This window comes from Gracilinanus agilis, chromosome 2 (genome assembly GCF_016433145.1).
Source record: "Gracilinanus agilis isolate LMUSP501 chromosome 2, AgileGrace, whole genome shotgun sequence".
NCBI classification, from domain to species: Eukaryota; Metazoa; Chordata; class Mammalia; order Didelphimorphia; family Didelphidae; genus Gracilinanus; species Gracilinanus agilis.
Window position 1 is genome coordinate 567,518,051 of NC_058131.1, and position 12,337 is coordinate 567,530,387.

Consider the following 12,337-nt stretch of genomic DNA (forward strand, 5'->3'; position numbering starts at 1 on the left):
AAATTGCAGAGAAGGTACTGATTTTTAGAGAATCCCCTTATCCGGAAGTTCTATGTCCAATCCATATCCCCAATGAATCATGTAAATTCTTATATATGTAAATAATTCTTAGTTCATATTAGAATAAAAATGTCTCAAAGTCATGTCTTATAAGTTATCTTACATCTTTAACCACTATAACTTTATGAAAAAGTTTATGTATCATATCTCTACCCATGATATAATATAGAATCTCTACCCAAGATATAACCTATCTACACCTAAAAATTTGATAGTTTATCTGGTCAATTTTTAACAAGGTCACATGCTAGTTGGAAGATAAATTCCATACATCTACATCACAAAAATATAATAATTCACATTAATCATTTCTGATGTAATTCTCAAGCAAATTATCAGTACTGTGCAACCATACATAATAAAATAGCATTGTAGCATCATTTTGATTTTTTTGCATACATAGAAAAAAGCATTTAAAATTTGTATCATTAATCATTTTTACTATAGATTTAAAATTACATTGAAAATGAACGAGCTAACAAAGGTCTCTAGTACGTCTAATGTACAAATACTCCCAATAGCACATCCCTCAGTGCAGCTTAAAATTAAATACCAAAGGCACTCATATAATCTTATTTTACCATTTTGCCCTATCCAAACAAAGTAAACTAATAATATAATGAAGTTATATTTTTCACTATGTATCTACAAAAAATTATTACCTGAATGGGTAACAAGATTATTCTAGGATCCTTTCATTTTAAATGCAGTATTTAAGATGTTCATGAATGAGAAAAAATTACGTGATCAGAGAAGAGAGAGCGTATGTAAGGGCTCCATTTAAATAATCTCGCCATTTCTATACTTTTTGCAAACACTTGATCTTGTCCTATGAAAGCATTAGAACAAATAGTGAATACAAGTTTTTTGTTTTGTTTTAATAAATTCTTACCTTCTGTCTTGGAATCAATATCATATATTGGCTTCAAGGCAGAAGAGCAGTAAGAGCTGGGCAACGGAGGATAAGTGATTTGCCCAGGGTCACACAGTTGGGAAGTGTCTGAGGTCAGATTTGCACCCAGAACCTCAGGTCTCTAGACCTGGCTCTCAATCATTGAGTCACCTAGCTGCCCCTAAATACAAGTAGCTTTAACCCTATTTGTAAGTGGAAACTATCTGAACCAAGATGGGAACATTCTTACAAACTGAGATTTTGAATACTTAACTGATGAAAACTGAAGATGTTCCCTATGGGCAGATTTCTCATACATTCTGTGGCATATCTTACATTCTCTTTCTTTGGCTTTTAGCACTCTTGGCACACTAACACTAATCCCTGAAGTGAATTGAGGCAATATTAAGCATAGGAAAGAGAAGAACCCTCTTTTTATTGAAAATAATCCTTATCCCTTCCCAGTTTTCACATCAAAACTCTTTACCCTTCCTTAGTTGATTGCCCTTCTTCCTTAGGTGACGATACCTTTAAGGAAATAACAGGCATGACTTTCATCCCATTCTTTTAGGCTGACACTTCTAAATGAGGCAATTCTGGGTCATAATTCAGAATTTATTGCAGACTAGTGGCATGACTCTTCCCACAATTCCTTGAGCTTCAGTTTTCTTATCTATTACTATTAGATGGGGAGAACACCCAACCAATATCTGGGATGTTAGAAAATTCAAAGGCACTTTGAAAAGTTAAAAACACCATATAAATATGAAATGGCAATAATGTTAACATCTCCATGGAGTACCTCAGTGGATATTTAAATCTTGATACTATCACTGAACCTAAAAGCTTTCTAAGCATTGCTGGGCTACTTGGAAGATGAGACCCTACAGTGTTTGCCTCTAAATTCAAGCTTTTTCCTTACATGCTTAAATATCTATCTTTATCCTCATGGAGAATTTTGACCTATTTCTCTCTTAAGATTTGTATTTAAAAAAGGGTAAGGAAGGGAAAAAGAAGAAGAAAGACCAGAAAAGAAAACAAAGATGATTTTTCTAACCAGTTAGTGAAATTAATCTTCAGGAACAATAATTGATTATTTGTGGTTTGGGGTTCAGCTTACTCTAACAGTTTTATAATGTCAAGCTTTATTTAGACCTGTTTCTTCTTCTATACAATGAGAGGTTTAGACTAGATGATCTTTCTAAGGTACTTCCCAACACACATACAAACACACACACACACACATATTTAAGATTATTTGTTTCAATGGAAAAAACCAATAATCACAGTTTAATATTTGATCACCAAAAGTTCATAATTTTAAATACTTTATGTTCATTACATGTTGCATTCCTGTATCCAGTTGGCACTGTGGAAGCGTGTCATAGCCTATAATAGTGAGCCATTTTGTAGAGGAATCTAAGAAAATACTTCCAAATCCCAGATCTGCTTACCAGAGTCATAACTAATTTGATAGGATCCACCACTTTGAATACCAAATGCAACTGTAGGGAAAGAGAAAAATCTCATTTCCTGAGCAGAGAGAAGAAAGGAAGTTAACTAATGAAGAAGGGAATGGGAATAGAGTCTTCCACTGTTCTGCAGGTTTTATTCCCACCTCAGCTTCTATTGTACTTGGTTCTCTTTTCTTCGTAGGCCTGCCTTTCTCTTCTTTTGGATGATCTTAACTGTCTTTTACTTTCATCTCTATACTTTTGGAAGGACTGGATGCATGGAAGTTAAAGGGACTGTTGACAGAAGATACTCAATATGAATCTCACTGTAGAATAAAGTAATTCTTCAAGGACTATAGTGTAAAGGCAGATTAATAATATGGTTAGCCCTCACTATATAATAAATAGAAGTTGAAAAGTGATCAAAACAAATTTACACTTCACAAAATATTATTTATCTGATCTTACAGAGGCATATTCTCTCTCCATCTTTAAAAAATTACATACAAAATCAGTGCAAATTGAGACATTTCCTCCACTTAAATACCTTTCCCACACCAGCTTACTCACAAAAGCTGATTCACAAATCCAATATGAATATCATAGCATTTTTATGAGAAGTATTGTGCCACTTTTCAGTGGTAACATAGTTAAAAACGTAATCACATTATTCTATATATTTAAAAAGCGCATAGGCTGGATCATGTTTCCTTTTTTTGTGATTCTGGTTCTGGAGTCTGATATAGAGAAATTGAGAAATAAATTATGTTAATAATGCTGAAGATGATGCATAGACATACTGCCCCAGCTGTCTGAGAGAAAGAGGGAGGTATTGAAGTGGCTAAAAGCCATTCTTTTCTCAACGTCATGTCCAGAAATATGGCTTCCATTTGTAAGTGTGTTGCCAAAATGACACACACATGAAAAAGCTGGTGGCTGTGACCTGTAATAAAGAAACCAACAGAATTTCAGCAAGCAACATCAATTTTCTAAATTGTTTTTAACATCTCCATTAGGCATTAATTCTATTTTCTAGATGAGAAATTTCAGAGCTCAGAGGTTGTACACAAGTTACCTATTGAGAGCCAGGGTTAGATACCTTGTGTTCTGGAGCTAGTATTTTAGTGTAGTAGATTTTTCTGCTCCATAGTCAACCATATTTTCCACTGGAATCTTATCCAAGGTCTTGGCATTGGTTAGTCATTTCAACATAATTAAAATACACTGAATCAGAAGTTCTTTTATCTGGTGACTTACAGCAAATTATAGCTTAACTTTATTATTCCTAATACACACCTTAGAAATAAAGGGAATATTAAAAATCAAGAGATTCAATTGCCAGTATAACATGGGTCATCAGTTACATGGACAAAAATTTAGGAATAAAACTTTAATGTAAAGTTACCAGTCAGCCCTGGTTTGGTGAGAGGAGGGAATATCAGAACAATGATGGCTAAGAAGAAGAACTTGTGGGAGCAGGTACATCGTATTGTATAGATCAATTTTTAAAAGGAACAAGTAATAGCCTACATTATGTTGCCTGATTTCTTGGGGAGGGGAAAGGGGAACGAAGGAGAGAGAGAGAATTTGGAACTCAAAATTGTGGAAAACAAATATGGAAAGTTGTTTTTGCAGGTCAGCTAGAGAGCACCAGACCTGGAATAGGAAGAATCTCTATTCAAATCTGGCCTTAGACACTTCTAAGCTGTGTGACCCTAGGCAAGTCACTTAACTCCAATTACCTTAGCCTTTGCTGCCCTCCTGTCATATGGTCCAATGCTATCACAACTGTCACACAGCTGGCATGAAAGAAGCATTCAATATTTGACATGTCTGAAATATGACTATATTAGGCTAAGTTCTTTACTTATAAAATGAGAGTAATAGCACCTACCTCCTAGGCCTAATGTGAGGAGGATAAAATGAGAGAAGAGGGGTAAAAGCTAGGCAATTGGAGTTAAGTGACTTGCCCAGGGTCACATAGTTAGGAAGTATCTGAGATCAGATTTGAATCCAGGACTTCCTGTCTCTAGATCTGGCTTTCTATCCACCTAGCTACCTGTCAATATCTTTTAATCTTGTACTCACTCATTTAGTACTCAGTCATATACTTATATTGTTAATTATCTTCTCACACACTTATCTCTTACCTGTCCAACTAGATGTTAACTAGATGTTAAGGACTTTAAAGATATAGACATTGTCTGTGATACTTCTTTGTGTCCTCTCCAATGCCTTGCACCTGTCAAGATCTCAGCAAATATTTGTTGACTGAGTGTAAACCTTTTTAGTGCGCTTCCATAAAAATATAACTGAACCATCATACCCTGTAAATGATGGGGACAGTGTCCCAAGCGTAGGGATATGCTACTCTTGTACATTGTCTAGAAACCTTGGGGACAAACATGAAATATCAAGGCAAGAAAATAGCCCTAAGTCATTTTCATTTCTGAAGTGTGATTTCTTTTCTCCAAACACAAAATCCTTCTTAATGTACATATCCATTAGCTTTTGGAATATTTCAATCTTTTTCAAAGAGGGAGGAAAAATTAAAAATTCTTGTTTCCCACTATTTGCTTACCAATATAGTCAAAGCGCCCAGGTGCAAGCCTCTCAGGTAAATGTGCAGCATAGAGGAAGCAAGCAAGGATGGCAATAACTGTGTGCTTCTGGTGGTAGGGGTTTGCTGCCTCCCCAGAACTTTCTTCCGAAGACAAGAACAACTGTAGGTATTTAAAAGAAATGTCATGCCTAGAGACTGTTCATAAAGTAAGATCAATGTTTGGAGAATGATGATAGGGAATGATGATAGCCTTCATGACCACCTACATTTAAGACTAACATTAATGCTGGAATCCATATTCATCACACATGCATACCAGTATTGTTATTTCACTGCATTTGTGGCTTTTAGCAATTAAAACCAAGATCTATAGACAAGTTGCTAAAACTGATAGAATTCTTATTCAAAGTGAGTCCAAAGCAAATATATTTAGCGTAGCATGTACCTATAAGAGAGCTTTTCCATTGTTAAAATTTTGCATATTATATTCACATTAAAAAGTAAAAGCTAAATACTGGCTTACCCAGAATCTGGAACCAGAAAATAATATTACATGACCCTTGAGTACATCTTCATAAAGGTAACTTGCAATTACTTAAAGTGCTAACAAAACCAGACTCAATTATGTCCAATACTGCCCTGGGCTAGGATTCTAAATGTATTTTATTGTATTCTAATTCTTTGAAAATTAGTAATAAAGTGGAAATTTTATATCCTTTGGACTTCATCTCCCCAAATTCTCCCCTCATCCCAAGATTCCTTTTCTCCTTGTTTATTTACCCATGTCCTTTATGTTGTTGTATTTAAGTTTTGGGTAACGCCCCTCTCTCTCTTTTTTTTCCACATGAGGAGCTTGGGTAAATCCTCCCTGCTTTCTCTAGCTCAGTGATGGGCAAACTACAGCCAGCAGGCCAGGTGCCGGCCCCCTGTAATGTTCTATTGGGCGCAGGCGACATTATTCCTAATCTGATGAACAGGATGAGTAGGATACAATACAATGAAACTTTGAAAGAGTTGCCTTAGAAACAGACTGACAGATGAGCATTTCCTTTCCTTTGGCCCCCTCTTTAAAAAGTTTGCCCATCGCTATACATTGTTATAAATATTATACTTTGGAGATAGTGAATATTAATTTTAAAATCTACACATGATAACTGTAAAATGAAAATGCATTTGATTAATCACTGTACTCCCTGATCATTCTGAATAAAGTTTATATATATTTTAATACACATATCTGTAATCTATATACCACCACAACCAATTTTTCACAAAACTATATCCTATTTTTTTTTGGTAGTGGTTTCATTTACCCAATTTTATTTCCCCGAATAGATTAGAACCATCACTATTACTATCCTATAGCACCGAGCCTAAACCTGGCCAAATTGTCAGTACCCTTTGCCAAATTGCCCTCTCTTCACGGCCTGTTATACTTACAATATCAATACTATCTTTTTTCAAATAAACCATAAACATTTCTGACTCTAAGGTTCATGCCATTCCTTTTGCTCATCCCCTCTGTTCTCCCCTTAAAATGCTTTTCATCCTTTAAGGTCCAGTTCAAGTTCCAACTATCCCAATCCATGGTGGTCTCTTCTGTGAATTCATGGCATTTTACTGTCTGTACTGCTCATTTAGTACTCAGTCATATACTTATATTGTTAATTATCTTCTCACACACTTATCTCTTACCTGTCCAACTAGATGTTAAGGACTTTAAAGATATAGACATTGTCTGTGATACTTCTTTGTGTCCTCTCCAATGCCTTGCACCTGTCAAGATCTCAGCAAATATTTGTTGACTGAGTGTAAACCTTTTTAGTGCGCTTCCATAAAAATATAACTGAACCATCATACCCTGTAAATGATGGGGACAGTGTCCCAAGCGTAGGGATATGCAAAGGCCAGGATGCGTAATGTCTTACAGAGCTTAGGTTTCTGGAGTTCAAGGAACCTGGATCAAATTTAAAAAAAGAAGTGGAGAGAAAAGAAAAACATTTTCAGGAAAAATGCCAAAATAATTAGGGTCATAGATATAAAGAAAAGGACTAAGGCAGTTTTATATAAATGCTTCTGTTTACACTCAAGCTTTACCACCATCATTTTCAATTTCTAACAAAACTGACCCCATTTTCAGTAGCAGCAGGAGGAAAAAAAAATTCATCCCAATCACTCAACAAGAAACAAATGAAACAAGACTGCAGGGGAGACCAGCCAAGTTAAGGGAGGGAGCGATGAGAGGAAAAAGACACACAGAGGGCCATGGCATTCACTTTCCAAAGAGTCTTTTAAAATTCAATTAAGACATGAAGAACAATAACCATATGTTCACTAGCAGAGGTGAAGATGGGAGAAGATATGCAGAATTGAGTGAAACGAGTTGGTTAACATTATTCTTTTGCTTTCAGTATGCTTCTATGAAGGGTGTTTGTACTGTAATTAGTCAGAAGTTCGTCAGCCTATTACCATTAAGCTCAGTGGCTCAATTAGGCATTTAATTACTTTGGTAGGTTTTTGAAATATTTAATACAACTTTAGCCCAAGTCTTAAGGATAGTAAATGAACATGAATCCACAGTTTCTTTTCCCCCTTAAGTCAGGCCCTATCCTCTAAATCCTAAGCTGGATGAAACATTAAAATGAGTGATGATGATGATGACGGCTAAAAAGAAAAACAGCCAATAGCAAGGCATGGTCAACAATACTGCACACAGAAACAGGCCACATTACTAAAGTAAGTGAGAGAGTAAGGTTTTTTTCCAAACAGAAAACTGATCATAGCAGGACAAAGGGCCAGTTATGAGTAATAAAAATGGGTTACTATAGCAAGGTGAATACCAAGGTCTGTCTGATCAGCTCTTATGACAATTTCACAAATTTAAATGAAATTAATTCATCCAGAATGCTGCAGACAAACAGAAAGCCAGATGCTCAGATATATCTATATCATATCAGTGCTCTGTTGCTGCCTAAAGAGCTGAAAAGGCAAGACTATCTGACTGATCAAAACAGTAAAATATTGACTCTATTAAGTACTTAACTAAGAACAAAACATTCTTAGCCCTCTCAACACTAGCTAAAATTTTGAAATTTTGTAGCCAGGATTTTCATCAATATTTAAGGTTCTGTTCTCACCTCCCCTTTACTTTTGACCTTACATCTTGCCACCTTTGTTTCTCTTTGCAACCTGCCCAAGAACCTCTCTTCTATCAAGCACATTTCTACACAGTACCTTGAGAAATGATTTTTCAATTCATGTTCATGTCTCTTTTGGAAATTGCTAAGAATTTTCAAATACATTATCTTATTTGATCTTTACAATACATTGTGAGAATTATTCCCACTTTACAAACAAGGAAAAATAAGGTCAGAGGCAAGTTTATAAGTTTACATGTCTAGTAAGTGGTAGAGCTGAGAGTAGAACCAAGTTTCTAAATTCCAGATGCCATTTTTTAAACCCTTATTGAAGGGTTTCAGTTATACAAATCATGAAGATATTAAAGATGTATTCAAAAGCTGACTCTAATGAGCAAAGTGTTCATGGACCAGACTTATGGATATATTTCTCATATTTCACATGATTCATTACCCTTCACTTATTTATTTACAACGTGCTTTCCTTACTATATCCCAATGAGAGATGGTGATATAAGTTTTGTTTCCTAGTTCAAAAAGTAGGCAGTATAAAGGAAGAGAAAAAGAGAAGAAGAAGGGGGAAAAGTGTTGATAATCCATAAAAGTTAGACTCTGAATCCCAAGATATTTAAAAATCAGCTGTACATTTGGCCTTAAAACTTCAGCAAAACTAGCTTTACTGAATAGTGGAAATTTCCAATGGTGGGAAAGTGATCTTTAGGATCCAAAACTCTAAAATGGCCTCATTCTGTCTAATAAGCCCAGGTACCAGATGAAGAGCCATAATCATCCTAGGTTATAATTTTACCACCAGTTCATGAAAACCTAATCATGTCCTTTAACTCATTGCTACCTAACCAAAGTATTTTTGTGCCAGTTGGAAAATAACTGACTCATAATAATAGCTCTTCTCTCCCCTAAAATCCCACTCCCAATTCTTCTTCATGATACAGAGATGACCTTTGGTCTTTGAAGGCTATACGTGCAAAATTTAAGGTCTGGCAGGTTCTTCTACCACATTTGGTCAGTATGGGCCTAATAATAGACTTCATGCCTATTGTCAGAGGTACAAACTTTCTAGAATTTGGAGAGATCCTCATCAGATTGGATGTACTGTTAACCAATAGCTCCCCAAAGACCATCTAACAAGCTGCAATCTGCACCGATGGAAGGAACTCCTACATTGATTGTTACAGGTTACAGAAGTCTAATAACGCATAAAATCACAGTACCTCTGAATTGAAAGAGATGACGGGGTGATCTACTCCAACTAGTGCCTGAACAAGAATTCTTTTTTTTAATTTTTAAAATATTTTTCCATGTTTACATATTTCATTTTCTTTCCCTTCCCTCCCAGATCCAATAAGCAATTCTACTGGGTTATACAAAAGTTATCACTTATACCTGTTTCTATATTATTCATTTTTGCAATAGTGCAATCTTTTAAAGCCTAAACCCCAAATCATATACCCTTATAAACAAATAAGTCATTTGTTTTTCTTTTGTGTTTGTACTCCTATAGTTCTTTCTCTTGATGTGGTTAGCATTCTTTTTCTCATAAGTCCCTTGGGATCATCTTGTATTAGGCAAAGTCCATTACTTTGGATAGTTCCACAATGTTTCACTTTCTGTGTATAATGTTCTCTTGGTTCTACTCATTTTTTTTTTAAACTCTTACCTTCCATCTTGAAGTCAGTACTGTGTATTGGCTCCAAGGCAGAAGTGGTAAGGGTAGGCAATGGGGGTCAAGTGACTTGCCCAGGGTCACACAGCTGGGAAGTGTCTGAGGCCAGATTTGAACCTAGGACCTCCCGTCTCCAGGCCTGGCTCTCAATCCACTGAGCTACCCAGCTGCCCTTGGTTCTACTCATTTCACTCTGCATCACTGAACAAGAATTCTTGCCACAAATGCCTTCACCTTTGCTTTGAAGAACTCTAGTGAAGAGAAACCCACTGGATCTCCAGTGGCAGCAGTTCATTCCACTTTGGACATCTAATTGTAAGGAAGTTTAATTAAGATTGCTTCCTTAAAACTTCTACCAGGGAGTAGCTAGGTAGGTTAAATGGATTGAGAGCTAGGCCTGCAGACAGGAGGTCCTGAGTTCAAATCTGACCTCAGATAGTTCCAAGATATGTGCCTCTGGGCAAGTCACTTAAGCCCCATAGCCTAGTCCTTACTGTTCTTTTGCCTTGGAATCAATACACAGTATTGGTTCAAGATGGAAGGTAAGAATCAAAAAAAAAAAAAATTCTACCTATTGCCACCATTTGTTCAGCCATTTCCCAACTGAGGGACACCCCCTTGTTTTCCAATTTTTTGCCACCACAAAGAGCGCGGCTATGAATATTTTTGTACAAACATTTTTTATTATCTCAGGATTGTTTTGAGGATCAAATGAGATATTTGTAAAGCACTTGGCACAGTGCCTGGCATACAGTAGGTGTTTAACAAACGCTTGTTCCTATTTATCCCTTAACTTCCTCCTAAACATAATGAGAAATCAAAGAAATATATCTAGACTTAGATGGGACCTGAAGTGGCCTTCTAGTCCAATTATATTCCCTATCCAAGTCTTATTTTAGAGATGAGGAATCTAAAGCCCAGAGCCCCAGGTCTTTCAAGTAAATCTTGTATGGTAGTGTCTCAGGGCCCTTCACTATCCTTCTCACTCTGTAAAATCTTGCACATATACTAATGTTCTTATGAGAATATGGTATCCAGAATTTAACACAATATTTCAGCTGTGTAGGCTGGCCAGAGCAGTTGTAGACACTATGCTTCCATGTAGCCTCAGATTGCATTAGCTTTCTTGGCTACTGTAACTGCACTGTTTATCCACTAAAACCCCTAGATCTCTTTCAGATGTATTGCTTACATGCTTTGATTTTATATATATATATATATATATATATATATACACACACACATACATATATATATATTTATTTATTTGTTTGTTTGTTTGTTTATTTTTTTAAACTCAAGTTTGAGATTTTGCATTGATCTTTATTAAATCTCATCCCTTTTTGATTTGGTCCCAGTGTTCTAAGTCTGTTGAGATCTGTGAATTTTGACTGCTATAAAAGATGTCATCTCTGCTCCTCCCAACTTTAGGCTATCTACACATCTGAAAAGCATTCTATCTTTGCCTTTATTCAAGTCATTAATCAAAATATTAAATCACAGGGCAACTCAGTGGATAGAGAGCCAGGCCTAGAGTTGGGAGGACCTGGGTTCAAATTCAACCTCAGATACTTCCTAGCTGTGTGACCCCAGACAAGTCACTTAACCCTAATTGCCTAACCCTTACCTCTCTTCTGCCTTTAGAAATTATACTTAGAAGTTAAATCGCACAGAGCCATGTATAAATCTCTGCTGAGCACTCCATTAGAGCCATTCAAGTTGACACAGAACCATTCATGTCACTACTCTTTTGGTGTGGCCGTTCAGACTGTTTCAAAGCTACTTTATTATGCTATCCTTTAGAACTCTTCATCTTTTCCACATCAAGATTAAATCAAACGATTTGCTAAAATCTCTAGATACACTTTCAGTATTCAACTGATACTGCGAAGACATCAATTTTGGAGCTCTTTTAGGGCAGATCATCCCTGTCTGTCCTGTGAAATTCAGCCACATCCTCTGTAAGTTTACTAGAGTCTCCCAACATGCTGGTGGTCTTCTCTTGACTCTAGGAGGGGGGACCAGTGGAATACCAGATATCCACTTGTTACCCCTCACCCTTGCCATGTGACTAGTCTGTCTTTTCCTATCATTCTTTGTATCTGTATCCCCAGGGCTTTGCACAGCGCTCAACACATAGTAGGTGTTTATCAAATACGTGTTGATCGATTGTCTGATGTACATCCTTTACTCCTCTTCTTCAAAGCTTCTCATGGATAGTGTGTTGCAGCCTGTTCATAGCCACCACGCACCTTTCCACTATCCTTTGAATGATACTCATTTTTAATTCTTTGGAGACTTTTCCATTTCATGCCTTTTCTATTTTGCCACCATATGGCAACACAGATGATGATTGTTTAAAAAGGTGGGCCTTTGTTTTATGAAAACGATCCAGTCTGCTCTCTTCTTCCTGCTCACCTTTGGGCCTAATTCATCAATCTGCACTGTCTATGCTGTAATGCATACTTACAGACAAGTTCTATCACTTATCCATTCACATGTATATCATAATCTAGGAAACAGATAATAAAGACAATAAAACCTAAG

At 36.3% G+C, this 12,337-nt stretch overlaps 1 protein-coding gene across 1 annotated transcript in view; it reads right to left on the reverse strand.

Moving 5' to 3' along the window:
* Positions 1-2,263: 2,263 nt before the first annotated feature.
* PAQR5 (progestin and adipoQ receptor family member 5) overlaps positions 2,264-12,337 on the reverse strand; it is a 107,524-nt gene continuing 97,450 nt past the window's right edge. The window contains exons 6-8 of the mRNA XM_044665321.1: positions 6,830-6,926; positions 4,988-5,129; positions 2,264-3,349 (exon numbers count right to left, since the gene is read on the reverse strand). Coding sequence (XP_044521256.1) covers positions 3,108-3,349; positions 4,988-5,129; positions 6,830-6,926 — 481 coding nt within the window. The 3' untranslated portion in view covers positions 2,264-3,107. The remainder of the gene's footprint in view (positions 3,350-4,987; positions 5,130-6,829; positions 6,927-12,337) is intronic.